The sequence below is a fragment of the Falco cherrug genome, chromosome 3, assembly GCF_023634085.1.
Source record: "Falco cherrug isolate bFalChe1 chromosome 3, bFalChe1.pri, whole genome shotgun sequence".
In the NCBI taxonomy this organism is placed as follows: domain Eukaryota; kingdom Metazoa; phylum Chordata; class Aves; order Falconiformes; family Falconidae; genus Falco; species Falco cherrug.
This window is the reverse complement of record NC_073699.1, coordinates 91,981,286-92,002,947: the sequence shown is the minus strand read 5'-3', so window position 1 is coordinate 92,002,947 and position 21,662 is coordinate 91,981,286. Positions and strand designations below refer to the sequence as shown.

Sequence of the window (21,662 nt, the reverse complement as noted above, 5' to 3'; positions counted from 1 at the left end):
TCTGCTCCATTGTGTACAACGCTCTGCTGCCATCTATTTGACACAAGAAATACAACGCTGTGAATGCCACAACTAGTTTTGCCTTCCCATTCCCCCAGCTTTCTCTTCCCCTGCAGCAGCTGTTAGAAGAGAACTCAGAGGAGTTTTTGAGCACTCCTCCTGCTCACTCCCAGACACAGAAATCACTTGAGCAATTACTTTTGCACTTGAGAAGAGCTACAATTACAGCGGAGAGTTGGTTATTGAAAATAAAAAATAGAATTATATAATAAAACAATCTTCTCTAAAAAGGGAATCCAATTTAACCACCTTCTCCCATTTATAACCTCAAAGAAGACGCCAGTTCTAAAGTCTGCTTTAAAGCAATTACTTTAAATTTAATTAAATTTAATTATGTAACAGAACTCATCAAGGGCTTGATTTCAACAGCTACGCACACCTAAGTGGGGCCACAGTATTGAACAAACGCGGATTTGCCAGACATCCCCCTTCACTACACCAGACTTAAAATTCAGAAGTCACTTAGGAAGTTAAATTACAGAGTCTTAAAGCAGAAACCACACACAACGCGTGAGATGAAGGAGGTGGTACTTTATCTGTCATCGGGGTCACAAAGATAAACACCACTTCATTCATCACAGTGTTCAGCCTGCTTTGTATACGACTGCACAACACAGGAACAGCAGCTAAAAAAAAAGTCCCTAACTTGCATTTGTAAAACATCATGCAAGAGACACCCACTGAAGCTGCAAAAAACTCAAAAGACATCTATAATCTTCAGTTACAGATTCATGACAGTGTACGTTCTGCTCTTTAATTACCCAGCCATATGGAAAAGTCCTGTTTCAGGGCTCAGTCTGGTCATTTTCATATTCCTGATTAAGCAGTCAAATACCTCATTTTTTTACATTGTTCCTTTCCTGATACACTTAAGTAACATATTGGTAGAAATGTGCTTCAGCCTTTACCCTGGAAATGATCCATAATTAAAAACAACACAATGAAAGATTAAAAAAAGCAAAAACATAGCAAAGTTATTCACACAGACTACAAATAATGTCACTGTGATCCAAAAAGCATACAAACTCTTGTGCGTTTTGGGGGGGGTGGGGGGGGGAGGGGGGGAGGGGAATACCCTACCTCTGAGCAACGGTAGTGAGAAAAGGAGGGATTCTGTTCAGGGAGGGAGGGGGCCAGTAAGGAGAAAATGAGAGTGGTGGGATAAGAGTGCACAGAGGCAATACTAGTCTGTGGCAGAAGGCATGAGAGATCTTCCATGGTATTAAAACATACCTATAAACATAATACCCTCATTTTCTCATTGGTATTGACATAAGTAGTACTTGGTTTGGGGAGCAATTTGTTAATGCTTGTATTTGCTAACATATACTAGTATCACTGAGTGTTATTCCATTGTTCTTTTTATATATTCACAACACTGGCAGCCATAAAACATATATTTAACTATTAAAGTTAATCTGTTTAATAAAATTAATAGTTTCATTAAGTTCCTTAGTAACACTTCATTTTAAATCAACTTAGTCTGACAATACAAGCTACAAATTACAAAGGTTGTATAAAGGTGCCATGAATATTTAGTGGACCAAGTGAAGAGACATACAAAATTCCAATTGCTAGCTATTACTAGAATTACTCTTCCAGGCCACACACAAAAATGTTTGAATAGTTACTGCAAGTACTATATTTAAAAAAATTGCTCAGAATAATTCAAGTGTAAAACTGCTTAAAACCTGATTGCTTAAAAGGAATTAGATTACTTAAAAGGTTTAAGCTACACACAGCAGAACAACATGTGTAAGCATTTGAAAGAAACACTTGAGAGGCTTATTCTGCCCTCTGGTGCGCTCCATCCCACAAGGACAGAGCATCCTACACCAAACCCAGGCAAGTATCCATGCAACTCCAGCAGCCTGAACTTAAAGCAGCTAAAGGGTGTGTTGAGCTACATTAAGACTGTCCAGCACCTTATGGGATCATATCCTAGATGATACTGGCACAAGCAAATGCAGTATACCGTTCTGCAGGACAGAAGGTAGCCCAGCTAATTTTTATTCCTTTGTATTTACAGCAGAGAATCTAATTGCCCTGGCTAAGGAACAAGACCCTGTCGTGTACAGCACTGTGCAAATACAGAATTTGCTGGTTTGCATAACAATTTTCTAGTGTGGTTGTGCTCACAAGGCTGGTGTTATGAGCTGCCACCAGCAGTAAACAGATGACAGGAGACAGACAGGTACCCAAGCACACCACAGAACACAGTACCACAGTACCCCAGGGCAGTAGGTTCTATATTTATGGTCTTATTATAGCACAAATCAGGTTTGGAAACTCACTTTTTGGCTAATAAAATGAACTGCCATACCTGCTAAATTAGAACTGATTTGATATCATCCTGAGACAATAAAATACTCTATAAAGCATAACTATAAAATTCTCTAACTCCATAAAATTAAGGTCTGTTAGGCTGATTTTTGCCTCAAGTCTTACTACATCTCTAAAGAGTGCTGCTAATATTCTTTACAATTAACTCGACTAGATTGTGTTACACTGAGCAGCCAAATTGCTTGTTTTATAAAATAAAAAAAAAAATTTCTTAGAAGCTGTGAGCTTCTGTGACATTCATAACCAGCTTAAAACCTATGCAATAATAGAACAGCACAACACCACATACTGAACGATAAGAACCATGAGGTATAGTACATAAAACATTAATTATGCAAGCTGTAATGCACAAATCTAAGCGTTATTACGAATGCAATAGAATCATAGAATCGTTTAGGTTGGAAAAGACCTTTAAGATCATTAACTCCAGCCGTTAACCCAGCACTGCCAAGTCCACCACTAAACCATGTTCCCAAGTCCCACATCTACATGTCTTAAATATGTCCAGGGACAGTGACTCAACCACTTCCCTGGGTAGCCTGTTCCAATGCTTGACAACCCTTTTGGTGAAGAAATTTTTGCTAATATCCAATCTAAACATCCCTGGCACAATTTGAGGCCATTTCCTCTCATCCTATTCCTTGTTATGTGGGAGATGAGACAAACACCCATCTCGCTACAGCCTCCTTTCAGGTAGTTGTAGAGAGCAGTATGGTCTCCCCTGAGTCTCCTTTTTTCCAGGCTACATCTGGAGAACCTCCATTCCCTCAGCTTCTCCTCATCAAACTTGTGCTCCAGATCCCTCACCAGCCTCGATGCCCTTCTTTGGACATGCTCCAGCACCTTAATGTCTTTCCTGTAGAGAGAGGCCCAAAACTGAACACAGAATTTGAGGTGGAATTTGAGTGGAAACGCTTTTCAATTAACTCCTTGAATTACGTAGCAAGAAGTTTCATATAAGCAAGACTGTATCAAATAAAATAAAAAAAAAAACCAACAACTTTCACCATGAGGAAGCACCGGAAGGCTGGAACCAAACTGGTTCAGTACACAGCATATAAGCACATGAGTAGCACCATTGTGATTACTGACTGGTATTTATGTGTGGTAAAAAAATCCACCCTATATAACTAGTGGGAAACATTCCTGTTTAACACATGGACTACAATATGAAAACACATCTCCAGTGCAAAACAACTATTTTCAGAACTAATCTACCGAACAAACAACGGCAGCAATCACTTGAAGCTATTTTACTTCAGTGTTATTGAAACGGTTAAAGCTAAGCCAAACCAAATTGCAGTGTCTTCAAAATAAGGATCCTAATAGAGAGCTGTTGTGCAAGAAGGGCACGTTCCCCTACATGGCTATTGAATAGCATGAGGACATACCTTGAAAGGATCCCAGAACTCCAACAACCACAGAATGTTCAGGATTGGAAGGGAACGCTGGAAGTCACCTAGTCCAACCCCCTGCTAAAGCAGGTTCACCCAGAGCAGGTTGCACAGAATCCCATCCAGGCGGGTTTGGAATGTCCCCAGAGCAGGAGACCCCACAGGCTCTCTGGGCAGCCTGTGCCAGTGCTGTCACTCTCAAGGTACAGAAGTTTTTCCTTACATTCAGAAGGAACTTCTTGTGTTTCCGTTTGCGCCCATTGCCCCTTGCCCTGTCGCTGGGCACCACTGAAAGGAGCCTGGCCCCGGCCTCTGGGCACTCGCCCTTGAGGTATTTGCAGACCTTGATAAGGTCCCCTCTCAGGCTTCTCTTCTCCAGGCTGAACAGGCCCAGCTCTCCCAGCCTTTCCTCACCAGGGAGGTGCTCCAGCCCCCTCACCATCGCCATGGCCCTCCGCTGGCCCCTCCCCAGCAGTTCCCAGTCTCCCCTGAGCTGGGGAGCCCAGCACTGGACCCAGCACTCCAGGTGCGGCCTCAGCAGGGCCGAGCAGCGGGGCAGGATCACCTCCCTCGACCTGCTGGCCACGCTCCTCCTCACGCACCCCAGGGTCCCGTGGGCCTTCTTGGCCACCAGGGCACACTGCTGGCCCACGGGCAACTGGCTGCCCACCAGCACTGCCAGGCCCTTCCCCGCAGAGCTGCCTCCCAGCCCTCAGCCCCAGCCCGTGCTGGTGCGCGGGGCTGTCCCTCCCCAGGGCAGGACCCTGCACGGGCCTTTGCTGAACCCCATGAGGTCCCTCTCCGCCAGCTCTCCGGCCTGCCCAGGCCTCGCTGAATGGCAGCGCAGCCTTCGGGTGGATCAGCCGCTCCTCCCAGCTCTGTATCGTCAGCGACTTGCTGAGGGCGCTTCTGCCCCTTCGTCCAGGTCACTGATGAGTCAGTTGGACAGGACCGGACCCAGCAGTGACCCCTGCGGAGCACCGCGAGCTGCAGGCCTCCAGCCAGGCTCTGCACTGCTGAGCACAGCCCCCTGAGCTCCGCCATTCTGCCAGTTCTCAGCCCACCTCGCTGTCCCTCAGCTAACCCACACTGCCTGCGCCCACCTGTGAGGGAGGTGCAGGAGACAGCATCAAAAGCCTTGCTGGGGTCAAGGTAGGCAACATCCACCGCTCTCCCCTCACCTACCCAGCCAGTCATTCCATCACAGAAGGCTGTCAGGTTGGTCAAGCATGATTTCCCCTTGGTGAACCCATGTCGACTGCTCCTGATAACCTTCTTTTCCTCCATGTGCTTAGAGATGAGACTTGGACCAAGAGACTTCAGTTCTCAGTTCCAACTTACTTCTGGGCTAAGTTATTTAAACTCATGCCTTGACTTTCTTTAGAGCTAAGTACCCACTGCTCACTGGATACATGTAGTGGAAGGACCTTCTTCACGTGAGACTGCCTCAGAGCGATGCCATCCTTCCATACAAGGACTTCCTCATAGCTGACTTTCAATTACACTAACTGCATAGATAGAAAGGGGACTGCCCCTGTAACATCACTGATAAAACCTGCAGGAGAAAGTCAGCAATAGGTATTTTTCAGTGATTTGATTCACTTGTGTCCTAAATAAAAGGATGCCAGTTTTCACGCTATGCCCAAAACACTGCCTTCCTCAACATAAAGCATCATCTCCCTGCAGCAGTTGTTCACAATCACAGTTCCAACTGCAGGAAGAAGCACCTCATAAAAGGCAGTGGTGCAAAATGAAAGGGAAGACCTGTTACCCATAGGGTTCACATTCCTCAGACCTGGACTCCAGGGATGTAAACAGGCTTTACAACATGCAGTACGAGATGAGGCTTTCTTCAGATAATGAGAAGAAGCCTCACATTCATAGATCCTGGTCCTCATGAGACACTTTCACCATCCTGATACCTGCTGTAGAGACAACACAGCAGGGCACATGCAATCCAGGAGGTTTCTGGAGTGTATTGACAACCTCCTGCAGCGGGTGAGTGAACAGCTCACAAGAAGAAATGCTATAAACACCCAATTCTTACACCAGTTCAGGAAGAACACCCAATTCTTAGTAGTTCAGGAAGAACTAGTCAGGGCAGCCTTAGCTGCACTGATCATGAGATGGTAGAGTACAGGATCCTGAGAGACAGGAACAAGCCAAAAAAAGCAGGATCACAAATCTGAACTTTAAGAGAACAAACTTGTGCCTATTCAGGGATCTCCTTGGTAGAGTACCATGGGAAACAGCCCTGGAGACGAGTCCACAAGAGCCATCTGACTATTAAAGATCTCCTCCAAGCTTAAGAATGGTCCATTCTGACAAGTAGGAAATCAAGCAAAAGTGGCAGGAGGCCTCCATGATGAATAAGAAGCTCCTGACCCAAACATAAAAAGGGAATATGGAAGAGGTGTAAGTATGGACAGACAGCACAGGAGGAATACAAAGACACTGTTCATGTAGACAGGTATAGATGTAGGAAAACCAAAGCCCATATGGATTTGGGCCCAGCAAGAAGAGTTTCTACAGGTCAGTCAGCAGCAAAAAGGCAATCAGTGAAAACATGGGCCTGCTGCTGAACAGGACAACCAACCCGGTGACAAAGGACACTGAAAAGGCTGAAATACCCCACATCCTCTTCACTAGCAAGGCTGATGTTAAGAAATCAAGAGGTCCCCAAGACCCATAAGAAAGTCTGGAGCAATGAAAGCTTACCCGTGGTAGATGATGTTTAGGGGAACATTTATACACACTAGACCCATGCCGTAACACCTGGTGGGATGCATCCATGAGTGCTGAAGGAACTAGCTGATGCCACTGCAAAACCACGCTAGAAAGGTCACGGCAACCAGGGAAGGTTCCTGACAACTAGAAGGAAGGACACATCACCGCTATCTTCATGAAGGAGGATTGAGGAAACTATAGGGTGGTCATCCTCACCTTGATCCCTGGGGGCAACTGATCTGGGAAACCATTTCCAAACATATGAAGGACAAGAAAGTGACCAGGAGAAGTCAAACATAGAATTATGAAGGTAAAATCATGTTTGACCAACCTGATAGACTCCTACAATAAGATGACTGGGCTGGTGCATGAAGGAAGAGTAGGCTAGATAAGTGGATGGTGAGATGGACTGAAAACTGGCTGAACTGCTGTGCTCAGTGTTGTGATCAGTGGCTCAAAGTCCAGCTGGAGTCCAGTCGCTACTTGTGTACCCCAGGAGTATACAATGACCTTAATAGGACAGAGCGCATCCCTAGCAAATATGCAAATGAAACAAAATCGGGAGGAGCGTTTGATAATGCCAGATGGGTACACTGCCCTTCATAGGGACCTTGCTAGGCTGGAGAAATGAGTAGAAGTGATTTTCATGAAGTTCACCAAATCGTAGTGCAAAGTCCTGCAAATCCAAAGGAACGAGAATGATCCCATGACACCAGTACATGCAGGGGGCTGACCAGTTGGGAAGAAGCTTGGCAGAAAAGAGCCTGGGGGTCCTTCTGGACACCAAGTTGACCATGAGCCGGTAAAGGCAGCCAACAGCATCTTCAGCTGCATTAGCATGAGTCACCAGAAGGTCAAAGGGAGTGATCTTTTGCCTCTACAGTGCTGAACAGTGAGACCACTGTGAATTCTGGGCTCCCAGTACAGGTATAATGGGCCTGCAAAGGGCGACAAAGGGCCAAAGGATTGGAGCATCTGTCATACGAGGAGAGGCTGAGAGAGCTGGGTTTGTTTAGCCTGAAGAAGGCTCGGAGCGGCATCTGACATGACCTGATGCATGGTGGGAAGAGTAAAGATGACTGGGGCAGACTCTTCTCAGTGGTATCCAGTGACAGGAGGTGAAGCAATAGGAACAAACTGAAAACCAGGAAATGCCATTTAAAAATAGGAAGAAGTCTGTGGTGGTGGGTGGTGGTTTTTTTACTGTGAGCGTGATGGAACTACACAGATGAGGGAACAGGTTGCTCAGGGAAGTTGTGGAGTCTCCATCCTACTTAAAACCTGACTGGACAAGGTCCTTTGCAACCTGCTCTAGCTGACTCTGCTTGAGTAAGGGAGTTGGGCTAGACAGTCTCCAGAGGTCCCTTCCAACTTTCAACCATTCTGTGAGTCTGTAAAATTATGAGACATAAAATTTTGCTTGTGTACTTCAGGTTTCCCCTCCCTGCAGACTCTCACTTTCCCACCACCCAGCATGCAAGCTATAACTTCGGGATGCAGCAGACACACAAGTGAGCACAGATTTTTACGTAAGTTGGAATTTTCCTCCATGGGCTCCAAAGACCTTGCTATTTCTTTTATTTCTTCATCTTCCCTACTGTCACTTCACTCTCTATGCCGCATAAAACCAGACACAGCCCTATTATCAGGCATAGGGATGAATTCAATTACTAGTTCATAACATGTGTGGATCACAGCAATTAGGGGTTAGCATTTGACACAGATAAAACCACAAAATAATCAGAAATGATAAGTTCTTTCATTTTGCCAGCATGGGGAAAGAGGAGACTAAAGGCCTCCCAAGGCTGAGGACCTTCTCTTTGGAGAGCACAAAAATATAGAAGGAAAAATGAAAAAGATAAAGCTGAACTCAATAGAAAAGTGTAAAGACATCCTTACTCAAGGGAGGGATTATATGCTAAAATCCCTTTGATTTTTCCATTTCACCTGTCAGCTAACAGTGGGAGGGTTTGCTTCTTAAAATTAATTCCTGTATGACTCCAAGCACCCAGGTGTCTGCAACGACTTAAAACTAAATAGAACCTTAATATCCCCAAAACTAAAGAACAAAACCCCCTGTATGCATCATGCAAGGTAAAAAAAAAAAAAACAAAACAAAAAACCAAACCCAAACTGAGCATTTACTGGCTTTTAAAAATGTGATTACATGCAAGTAGGGTTTTACTCTTCAATCATCTGTCCATGTTGCATATGTAAGGAACATATATCACAGAAAAGTCAACCCGTTATTTTTGTATCTCATAAAACACATTTGCTATAAAATTTCTGGCAATAAATGCCAGAAATAGGTAAAATAACCTTCCACTACCCTACAGAATTTGAAGAAGTAAACCGAGCAATTGTGGCTATCTGCACTATAGCCAAATTGAACTAGACTGTTTAATTCATGACTACTAGGACAGCAACAGCCATAAAACCAGAGCCATTTCTTCAGTCTTATGCTTAACTGCTCAGCGCAACAAGTTTCAACTGCTCAAAGCAAGAGATCTTTTAGTAAGGTTACACTGCATTTTTGCTTCAGAAATTTGTAAAAAAGAAAACATTTACCAGCTTCACCAGTTCAACACAACTAAAACCAAAAAATCTTACAGCACAATCGAATACTGATGAGATCACTTGTCCTTCAGAAAAAAGTTAAAAGTTCATATCTATCTAGATGTGTGCATCTACTGAAATACTATGCAAGAAGAGATGTATCATTTTGGCTAACCTAGCATTTAGATAACTCATTTCCAAGACATTCAACAGACAACAGAATTTAGATTAAGGCATGTGCATGCTACCTACACACAGCAATAATTATTATTGAGAATCAATATATTGTAAACATTCCCACAAAACCTAACTAAATGAAAACAAATCATGGTCAGCACACCAGATTCCCAAGGCACCAAAAGCCAAAGCAGCAGGGCATATAAAGACTAGATAGGAAAAAAAATAAATGAGGCTAAACTATTTACTCAGTAACTATGAAATGAATGTGCTACTGTTTTCTGAACATCCAATGGAGAAGCTACAGTGCAGAGAGCTAATCCCCATTTCTCACCAAAACAGACAGGAATGCACACTGGATAGTTTGTTCCTACTGATCATTCTGTTAAGTTTACTGGTTTTAATAAGGAGCAAGTTTCAGTCTTCTCTCACTTTCTTCCATGAACAAGATCAGATCAGCCTCCCAGTGACCTCCTTTATGAGTCACAGTCCTCACTATTTATGATTCAGAAAAATGTCTTCTCTGACAGTATTTCCCAGACTACTGTGGGTTCATTCCAAGAACCAATTTCATCTTCATTGGTTTCCTACAGGAAACCAGACCAACTTCCTATTATTTTATTTTCCTTCATTTCAGCATGGCTCACATAAACTAACTGGAAGTGAGAGTGATAGAAAACTTTATTCTGCATAAACACAAGCCAACATAAACACCACCAAAAAATACTGAAGACGTCACTGGTTCAAAGTCACCAGAATGTGAAGCAAGCTAAGATTAGAAGTTCTTTTCCCTCCTTCCCCAAACACGATGCACACAGGCAAAACCAGTTCATTTATATACCCATAGTTTAACGGTAAGAGCTGTTCGGGTCTACAGTGAAGACATTCATCCCTAACAGGTAGCCAAGTTCTACTACCACCAGCCACGTGGAGACAGCTGGGGACTAGAATATTAGTACCATGCTAACATCACCAAAGGGACACTAGTAATTTCCATGGAGATTGTTATCCAATGCACTAGTTCAAGAAGAAAAATGCTGGAACATCTAGCTGTAGACTGCAAATACCCAGCAAGGTTTGCTGGCTCAGGTTTCACTCTGCAGAGCAGCAGTTAAATTGCCTTCTGACCACAGTTGTCCTTGGACTCATGTTGCCTTGTTCTTGTACTGCTGTACCTGAGCTAATAAACCCATCCAGACTCATGTTTACCACAGAGCAAACTGAGTAATTCAATCATGCAAGCAATTTAAAAGCAAAATTATTCTCATTTCCCCTCTATATTCTGCTGTTCATCTTGTCAATAACTGGTTTCCTCTTGCTGCGTTTCAAGGCTTGCAGAGTGATAGGAACAACACATTGCTTTTTGTAGGAAGGCTGGCTTACAAAACTAAAGGGAAACTGATTTTCATGGGGCTTAAATGCTCCTTCAGTTCTCACTTGAAGAGAGACCAGGGACTATTACCACTTAAGAATACTTTCACACTGCATGCAATAAGGACAGGACATGACTGACTGACAATTTATTTCAATGACAATTTGCTACCTGGCCATCAGTTTCAGTTTGTAATCATGAAGTGAAGTATGAATGAGGTTGTTGCAAGCAGAGGTCACTTGTTAGTAAACTGAGCTATTCCATGATAGAGCAATGCAGCTTAACGTACGTTAAATGGAAATTAAAGTTAACCTCTCCACCATCCATTTTCTTTCCTTATGACGCAGCTGTACTTACCAGGGTCAAGTTACTCATCTTCAACAAGTCCTTTCTGTTTCAGTGTCTGTAACTTGATTTTTTCCAACCCAAATCCCAGAAACATTATAATACTGCAAGCAGTAACAAAGCTGTTTTCTCTATTTGTAGGTCAATCTTTCAAAGAATACCACCTGCATGAAAACTTTTATAGGCGAGGCTACTCCACAAGTGACACACTCAGATACATACGTATATTAATTTTAATGCTGATGGAATAATGTGGTTCTAAGCACTGTTTGGTCGAACAACAGGACGGATCAGCAGCAAACTCTACAGCAAATGTTGTTTCATATGGTAGAAAAATCAGATTTTTCAACCTGTGGATTTTGCTGATAACGACAATTTAACCTCTCTTATTCTGATGTCTTTATATATATTCAGTAGCAAGACACACAGTAATTCCGCACTGCAGGAAACACAACTATCTTGATTTAAGAGAGCCTTTACCTGTCAGAGTTAACAGCTGTTAAAATAACTATAAATGCTGCAGTCTAAGATAATCAAAGCAATATATCATCCACCAACACACACTCACAATTCTCAGCGTCAGAAGCTACTCACCTTGACGTGGCTCTGAGCTCCCAGGTTGTATATCTCAGAGGGTTTGACTTCATTGATGATCTTCACCAGGCAGGTGCTGTCCGTGAGGTCACCATAATGCAGCTTCATGTCTTCAGAGTTTAAGAACACAGAGTTAATACACTTTAGTCCCAGAACAATATGGGATTCTTGGTCCAAACCCTATCCCAGGTTTAAAATCCAACTAAACATTTATTGGAAAAAGTTAAGAGATCACTGGCTGAACAAGTTTTTGCTTTGTTTTCTTCCCTGCTTTAAAAGCACAAAATATGTTTCCTTGCAGGTATAATGAATTCCATTTCATATTCTTTACTCAATAATCTGATTTACCTAGCAACATTTATATAATTTGTTTAATAGTTTACACATCATTAACCCACGCTGCCTGAATTAGATCAATGTCATATATAGAATTTCAGCCACAAAAAAACCCCAAACCCCAAACAACACCCCCCCATCATTTTAATTCAGGCTTCCAACCTTTGATTCAAGGGTTTTTAATAACAACTTAAGCATACATCGATAGCTTTCTCCTCCTTCCCAAGATGCAGCACATGTTTAAATTCCTCATTGTGAATAATTCCACAACACAACAAAAATGCTTAAGGTACCTACAAGATGAACAGTCAGGTAACATTACAGTACAAGCCACTACATTTATTACTATTGTTTTTTCCATTTAAAAGATAGATACACACTTGAAAGGAATTTCAGAGGACATGGTAACTGCCAATGAAACATGCTTCATAGTATTACACACCAAAATCTCAAAGGCGGTTAGATACATCAAAGAGCTGTTATTTACCCTTTCCTGACTGAGTTACTTTCTAATTTGTGTGTGAAAAAGTAGGTAAGAGCATGAGAGCAACTTCTGTCAAAATCAAAAGAGCAGGTTTGCAATGGCTTATCAACTTGTCCTTGGACCTACATCCTGACCTGCCAAGACGTTATTCCAGAAGTAAAATTTATTCTGATGAAACAGGTCTCATTTTCCTCTTATTGGGGTGGGTGGGGGTGGATATATCATAGCATCACACTACTATTCATGTATTTATTCAACAAAAAGAAAAAATCTTGTTGTAACTATTGACATTTACATTTACTTGCCATATTTATCTAGTTTCATTTGATGGTTTTGACCTTAATAAATTTATTTACATTGCCCTGTGTGTCTTATCTTTAGGAAAAAGAAGGAATTCCTATTTCAGTACAGTCTAGAAGTCTTCCCATTTGACAATGGTCACCACTTTTGGGGGGCTGTATCATCTACAGATCTTATCAACTTGATTTTTTCTTTTTTTTTTTTTTTTTTAATTCTGAAACCAAGAAATACAAGGTTTGTTACAAGAGACTACCATATGAATCCATACTAGGTTTTATTAAAATGCTGTAGAGATATGTGAAATTAATTTTTTTTTTAAATGTTTTAGTGGTTTTTTAGTATTTTTTTTTTTTACATTTTAAGGCAGCAAGGAAGCAAGAGATCACACAGTTTTCAGGTGTTCAGCTTTGCAAATTGCTATTTAACAGGTCCTTGAGACTTCAGGTTGATAAAGTGATACAACCCATCAAGTCACAGTATGGTCTTGAGGTGTGCTTTTACCATCCACATTGCTCAAAAAGGTCAGTTCTGAAGAAACTTCAAGACCCAGCTGAAGCTATAGCTAACAGGTATGGGAATTATAATACAACTTTCTTAAAAAAAAAAAGCTAACAGTGATTAAGTATGAAGGCTGGCAAGCAGGTTATGGACCCTTTTTGCACATACTTATTAATTATCCATGATGTGGGCTGCCTTCATTCCTGCCACCAGCTCTATACAAGCTGTGCTGGAACACCATGTTTCCACTTGTATGGGATGCAGCTGTCCTGCTTCCTAAATGAAATTCAATACATGAAACCAGTTCTGCCTGTTGACCGCAGCATACACAAGATCCCAAATGGTTGTAGGATAGCATGTATCTGGATATTGGTGCTAACTTGCAATTCTCAAAACTATTGGTGTCCAGACCACCTCAACAACTGCTGCATTTTTCTTGCAACACTAAAAAGAGACCAAGAGCAAGCACCACCTAACCAAGTTCTCTGATGTCCTGAAAAAAGTTGTAACTGCCAGCTCTGCGGACTGGTGGGATCAGGGAAGAACCCAAATGCACTACCCTTTCTGCACCAGAAAGAACGCTTCCCCTAGGCAACAGGGGCCTTTCTTCTTCCTCTGCTTACTTTGGCTGAGAGTTAAATGAAATCTCCCTGCCAACTGAGCCAGCCTTTCAGAGAGGAACAAGCAGAGGACACTGTTACAAGAGACGGGCCAGGGAGCAGCAGCAGCTCTGTAGGAGCCTTAGGGTTTGAAAGAGCAACTGCTTCCTCTCCAGCAGCAGCTCAGCAGGTAAGAGGTGCCACAGACAGGCTCCCTCTTCCTACACCAAAGACATCCAGTTCTCCCACCATGCCTTGGCCAGAGAGCAGCCTCAGAGCTTCCCAGGGGAAGGTGGGATGCCAGCTGGACTGAGCTGAGCATCAGAGGTACCCTCTCACAATTACCTTAAGTTTAAAGCTCTGACAGGGGAATGTCCATTTTGGTCTACCATCAAGTCTTCAAAGCTTCTTGTCCAAATGGCTTTTTTGAAGGGGAGCAGGGCATGAGGCTTTGTTCATTTTCTGACCCATGAAAAAGAGGTCTTTCAAAGAGTAATATGTTAAGTGGAAGCACTTACTAGAAACGGGGTTTATTTGGTACAAAGATTTATAAACACAGATCAGATTACTAAAACTCAGAAGTTTTGACATGTTATCCAATCTAAAAACCTTCTTAGCAAGCAATAGCTGGAGGGCTTGCTTCAGGAAACACCTTATTTTCCTTCTTGCTTCCTCTACACTTTTTTTTTTTTTCATTAAGAGGTTGACCGTCAATGAAGATCATCATCTTGCAATGTGTAATCAATTCCTCATGGGAAGAACATAGGGAAAAGACAAAATTAAGGTTTGCTCTCATCAGCCACTATTGCTTCTTTGCTTCCTCCAGTACTGCCTGGAAACCCATTGTTTCCAAACAGTTTCCATGGAGCAGCCTTTCCTGAGATTCCAAGTCCAATTCCTCCTCCTCCCATTCATATGGCTGCATTCCTCAGTTAAAGGAAAATGAGATAAGAAGTGGGGAAAAACATTTAAGGTTTGCTTTCTTTTTCCTTTCTTCCATCCCTTTCCTTAAATGTTCATATACATATTTATCACCATCTACATTGTCTTCTCAAATCACTTTCCATATTCACAAGATGGTCCTCACAATGCATTGGTTCCCGTTTCATTTCTTTTGCTTCATTTTAGCTCATGAGCCATGAATTTAAGTCATGGGAAACACAGTTCTTACATTGTCCTTGACGGAAGCACAGGTTTCAGTATCCCTCATGAAGATATTTTATTCAATTTTACCCCTTTGTCAATCAGATGTTTTAAGGAGCAATGTACAGTAAGTAGCAACTATTCACAGCAAATACCACTGAAGCCATGTCAGAAATTAAGTATTTTTTAAAAAATTACAAGCAAAGGTCAAGCGAAATCTAAAATTTGCATTACATATCACAATTCAATAAAATCAGGCTCTGTTTAACTGTGGTGGGAAGCAGACTTCAAAAGACATGAGATTTATTTACAGCATGGAGATATTTACCATAACAGTACCTTAAATCGGACTATTTAGGACAGTATCAGTCTGCACAACTCTACAAAATATGCATAGCGTAAGAAGTGTATGCTTGTTAAAACACTCAATCCTTCTGCAGAACTGGAGCCATCTAACATTTGAGTTTCTTCTCATTAAGTGACCAGTTAACCTTCTTTAAGGTAAAATACTCGATTTTTGCAAAGTGTACGCTGAAGGTAACGATTGCAGCTTTCCAAATTATCATTGGTAACAGAATGCAGTAAGTTGTCAGCAAATTGCAAAAAGCAATGCCTTTCCTTCAGGGAACAGGTAATCATTTCCTTGGGTGCAGAAATTCAGAAGGTCCAAAGATTCATTCTTCTTGTCATCAGTAAGAATTGATCATGTTTCATTCATGCTGTCACACAGACTGTCCCCAAACTTTCACCTCCATCAGGCACTGAACAGCTCACGAGAGAACAGAAGTGGAATGCTTAAGATAACCGCCTCAAAAAAAAATAAATACTTACTAGTCCAGTATCTTTGTGTTTTCAACCACACATAGCTTTTTGCAAGCCCAGCCATTTTCCAATTGCTACAGCCTAGCTATGCGTGAACTGGGTCAGCACCTCTACACAGCAGAAAGTGCCTTCCTGGGCCCCTCATTTTTCCCTCTTGGTAACTCACACACAATATCTATACTTTGTCACATTTTCATCAGAGAAAAACAGTCTCTTTTCTTTTTGAGACAGAGCAACTAGCTACGACAAGCAGGGAAAAGGGAAGCTTAGCTATCAAGGGGGGTTGATTTAAATAACCAATACAAAGTCAAGCACAGCTTGAAAATTGCTACTCATTAATAACATTTAGACAGAGAAAACTGGGATTCCCTTACTGCTCCTGGGGACCTTTCTCCACCAAGCACACAATACAGACAAAAAAAACCAACACAACTTTAAATATAAAACCAGAGTCTTACTTCCTTCAGTGTGAGCCTGTGGGTTCTTATAGAGATGTTCAATCCGGCCTGTATTAAAAGAACTAGACCGACGAACGATGCCATGTACCTGGGAATTGAACAAGGAAAAATACAAGAGGAAAGTGGTAAACATTAAGAGGGAAGTGTTCATCACCATCACTCTTTTCATATACGTGGGCCCAACCCTTATACCAGGTAATCAGAGATCGCCGCTACTCCTAAAGGCAGACGGTTAACCAAATCATAACAAAACTCTTGGAGATGAGCTCTGATGCAGTTATGTTTATTTTAGTACCCATGAGTGGTTTCACATTCTCCCTTGTTGACACCACTAGCAGCCCCAGCATCACACACAGTACAGAAATCACACTGAATTGCCCTAGAGCACCATCTCCCAGTGAGTGAGACTTGCCAGCATTACTGGAGTTGAAGAAGCAATATATGAATCTCAAGATAACCACTTCTCCCTGGCTGCAGAGAAGTCTCTCTGGAACCTGAGATGTTGGGCATGGAAAAAGCAGCAGCAGGAGATGGGACTAGGGAGAGGAGAGAGAGAGCAGAGAGAGGAAAAGGAACACAAGAGGAAAGAGGGGGCGGCAGCTGCAAGACCCAAATACATTTTTAGAAAACAGCTGTTATTCACTTTCTGGGGTGTTGGAGGAACAGCCAGAACAGGCAGTGCTGTTTTGTGGACCTCATGAGTCAGTGTTCTCCAGTGGGTTATGAGACACACAGGCAAGCCTAAGGCTGAAACACAGGTTGGGAATTTCCTTTAACTAGCCATGATAAATAAGTTGGTGAAAAAAAACACAACACTGGTTCTGACTAACATTAAAGAAAAGCCCATTTGTGTCTAACATTAGAGAAATTGTTTGAACACTGATCCTGTTTCCTCCTTATGTAAGACAGTCAAATGCCTGCTGCCAAAATTCACATTAGTTTAGGTTACCAGCTGCAGAAGTTGTCCTTGCACAAGTGAAATCAAGCTTCTGCACCCAACTGTCCTCCACTCTTCCCTGCCCTTTATTTCTGAAAGTGATCTCTTACACTTCGATGCATCCTACACTTGGTTGGGTTGGGTCATCACTCTCTCGCTTCATGTTAACTTGTACCTGTGAGAATATACTAGCAAGAACAGGCAGTTTTGGGTCTTAGTTTGGTTTTGTTTGGGGATTTTTGTTTTACACATAACACAAACTGCAGTCACTGACACAGAAAACACCATCTTAAGTCTCAAACTTAACTGAGAAAAAAGATACGCACAACCACAGTGAGACCAGTTGCTGCATTAAGAATGACATTTTGCTGGTAGGTTCTCTAACAACAGCTGAATAGCTTTGTGTTTACAACTTACAAGTCACATTTATGATGCCAGTTTCCTTGCACAAAATCTCTTGTGTGCCCAGCCACACCACAGGCTCACAACGTACCTTGTTCTACAATTCAAATGCTAAACTTCCCACTACTGAGTAAAATATTTTCATTTTGAGGATCAATGGGGAACTAAGAAACATGGTCCTGCAAATGTAATTCCCATCAAATAATGAATTTATGCAGATTAATTTTCAAATTTATGTAGTTGAAAGCCTCATCGAAATAATTATTTATAGAATGTGTTAAAAATTTATAGGGACATAAGGTTTACAGAGAAACACTTTGAAAAAGACACTTCCATAAAAACTTCACTTTTGCAAAAGATGTTGGAACTATTTTGAGTAGTCAAATGAACATCTGTTTTTGTTGAGTAAAAAAATCAGACCTCACAGTTTTAAAGCATCAAACTATTTAAAGGAAGGTAACTGAAGTGCTCTACAACTCATAGCAAAATGAAATATTTCGGCTTAAAGTCCTGATGAGAGACTTCTTGAGCTCTCAATTATCTATCTCCAAATGGAATCATGCTGAAATTCAAGTTAATGCAAATGATTGACGAAAAAGTCAAATATTGCTAGCTCAAAGCTTGATGAAAGATTGTGCTTGCAAGAGCTGTGTGTCAGCTGAATGACTGGGATACGAACATTTGACCGATGATATGTACTAAACACAATCACCCCAGGACTTCAAAAAGTTTCAGCAGACAAACAAGACCCTACTGCATCCAGCAATAACAAGAAAACATATAAACCCAGTTTTGTTTTTTTCTTTTTTCCTCCCACTCCTTTTTCTGGTATGCACATACAAGAGAAAGAAAACCTGCCAAATGCTTAATCCATGACAGCAATATTACCGTAAAAAAACTGATGAAAGGTACCTTTGTCTGCATGGGACAGGTGAAATGCAAACTTTGTGACAAGCCAAAATGTGTGCAAACTGGTTAATCTAGTTAAGTATGTAAGATCAGTGAATTTTTCTCAACAGGGCTTGTTCTTTAAATAGACTGAAATTTAAAAAAACTTAAATGAACCATCTCAGTTAGGGAGGCAGTACATTATCAAGTCTACTCTTGTGTTCAGTTATTCAGGAACAGAGGTCCCTAACTGGGAACACAGGAAAGAATTCCAACAAATAGATGGAGATTTGAGGAACAGAAGAAAAAAACCCTTTACCCAATTATTGTAACCTTTCCATTGTGGAAAGGGTTATGTTTTGTTTTAATTGCAGTTAGCAGTTCCTAATTCCTTTGTAGACTAGGAATGAGTGTGTGCTTTTGCCTTTAAAGTAGCAGAAGCAACCACAACGATATCTCTCTTCCCCAAATGGAATGGAGAAATAGTAAAAATAACCGATTTACAACACTGAAAACCAACCACAAACAAGCAGATCAATCAACCAAGCGAGCAAAAGGATGGTATAAGCAAGGCAAGATTGGCCACATGCAAAAGCATGGCAAGCAGAGACTAAGAAGAGACTTCTGAGCTATGAAGCAGTATTAAGACAGAATAAATAAAATCCAAACTTAGAATGAGCATTAACTTTTACTAAACCCCCAGAAATAATACATTGTGGCAAGATTAATTTGACCACCCCTTTCCTTCCATTATCACACATTTTGGAAGCCTCTTTCATGACTGAGAAGGCCAACATTCTCACATATATGCCCACAACAGTTCAAAACTATCAAATCATACCATAAAAATGTGATTGCTTCTTTGGTGGGCCACAAAAAAAGACTATTTTGCCAGGGAAAATTATGCATTGAGAAGGAATCAAGCTTCCTTTATTTTAAGGAAAAAATAAATGAAAATCATGTGCTAAGCAAGAATATAATTAATCCAAGAGAAAGGGTGGAAAATAACACTACCAAAGTATATTTTTGGGTTTTGGGGTGGGTTTTTTTGCTTTTTAAACAGAGAAAGCAAAATGCAAGGTTTTCATTGCTGGAGTATAACTGCCAAAATAGAAGGACCTTCAGCTGGGGGGGGGGGGGGGGGGGGAACGACACACAGAACAAACAAGAGATTCTTATTGCTTTATGTGGTACATTGCATCATAAATTATTCCCTAATTCCTTACAGTTTTGGCTCACACAGGTCGCTGCTTATCTGAGTTGGCGGGAAACATGCAAAGCAGCTATACCCTGAGGAGAAGAGGGAATCCACCAGTGGACGTTAGATGATAAATAGTACAATAAGCTGGCATGATTACAGGCCATGTTGCACATTCCTCTCCGGAGTTTTGATTTGTTATCTAGGGTTGGAGTGGAAAACATACACAGAGAAGGACAGAAGCAGAGGAAGCTGGAGCTGCAGCATCCAAACGACTCCATCAGCCCACAGCCGGTCACCGAGTCACTCACCTCGTAGCCTTTTTCCAGCAGGAACTCAGCCAAGTACGATCCATCCTGGGAAGAGTAAAATATAGGAAAATGTTAGAAACACAGTGAATGGGCCTGGGAGATTGGGACTGGTTGAGGTCTCAAAAAATGGAAAAAAAAGAAATATGCAATGAATCGACCGGGTTAACAAGCATATACTTTGATTTCTCCAGATTTATACACTGACCCAAAAATACAACAGACTCCTTTTAGATAATTTTAGATTAAGAAGCAGTATATTTTAAGATAACTTGCTTACAAATACTGGTTGAGAACTACTCTCTCTTGAATCTCTTCCCAAGCTTCATTATGAAGCGCCTGGGGACATCTTTCCAAAATATCCTAACCACAGTTATTGTATTCGAACCATTTTGGAGACAAGGAAGGAAAAACATGCTTGAAAAATTGGTGCAAGCTTGGCATACTCTGCAAACTGACATGCCTCTGTAAGCACTGTGTCACACTCGTGTCTCCCTTGCACACACGCTTCTTCCACAAGCCTTCTGTGGGCAGCAATAATTCTGCTTGCCTAACCAACTGAGTTTTCAAAAACATCCGTAGCACACCCCATATTTATACTACAGAATACAAGCCATTTTCACATTTTATATATCATTGAGGGTTGAGAGTTTGTGTTGTTTTGGTTTGGGTTTTGGGGTTGTGTTTTTTTTTTTCTCTCTTTTCTTGCTTTTAAATCCTTGTCAAACTTAAACTCCCAGAAAGCAAATACTTCAAAACACATGCTAGCACATGTTTTCCTGAAATAAGATTATTTTCCTGGCATCATTATTGCCAGGATTACCAAACACAATAAGTTGTATTATCCTTATAAATGTGTATGCACCATCACAAACCCAGCAAAGCTTACCCCTCCAGAAGAGTGCTCGCGAACCAATTCTGTAAATATTATCCATGCCCAAAGAATCTGCATCTTTTCACTGACTTTTTGAACTTGTTCCTTTAATGTGTGAGAGTATTCCCCCAGAGTCAACTGACTTGCCATGTAAAGACCACTAAAACATAAGATGCCACCTATACTTACACGCTTAAACTCTACTATGGGGATCTGCTCTGCCATGATCACGGCCAGAGACACCGAAGTGCAAAACTAAACTGACATCTCTTTGGTACCTGATTCTCCTTGGTCGCTCAGTCCACTAAAATAAATATATAAATATATAAATAAGAAGGTGACAGTGGGAGACCCAGAAAGTGCAAAGGAGATGAAAAAAGAAGGGCTGTGATTACTTAGGAAGTTGATGGGAAACAGACTTGACTAGGATTGAACCCTGTCAATAAGGTCTTGTTCTTCTCACCCAGGCCATTGCTCAAACTTTCCAGTCACCCTGGAACATTTTGCACCAGCAGTGGCACTCACTTCCTCTGCGTTTCCTTTCCAGGTCTATCAAGTGATAGGGCTGGGCTTTACAATGAGTGGGAAACAGGCAGCAAGTGTGAAAGCTACTGGTTTCTGCCTCTAGCACAGCACAGCTGATGTACTGTCTGGTAACTGCACACAGTGCAGGTTCATGCTGTCCTGCACTGTGATACCATATCACACACAGCCCCCAAGTTTCACGTTTCCCTTCCTTTTCTTTTCAGTACAGCAGCTGTCAATGCAAACAGCAATCAGAACAGCGATCAAAGTGTCAAAGAATGTGCACCTTGTAAGGATAGTATGGTTTCCATCTTTTCCTAAT

The 21,662-nt window shown here is 41.6% G+C and overlaps 1 protein-coding gene across 2 annotated transcripts in view; it reads right to left on the bottom strand.

The window, feature by feature from the left end:
* The window catches only part of GMDS (GDP-mannose 4,6-dehydratase), a 426,883-nt gene that overhangs the window by 338,622 nt on the left and 66,599 nt on the right, over positions 1-21,662 (bottom strand). For both annotated transcript variants that reach the window (XM_055704690.1, XM_055704691.1), the window contains 3 exons: positions 19,945-19,989; positions 16,209-16,296; positions 11,569-11,678 (listed from right to left, as the gene is read on the bottom strand). In XM_055704690.1, the coding sequence (XP_055560665.1) occupies positions 11,569-11,678; positions 16,209-16,296; positions 19,945-19,989 (243 nt within the window). The remainder of the gene's footprint in view (positions 1-11,568; positions 11,679-16,208; positions 16,297-19,944; positions 19,990-21,662) is intronic.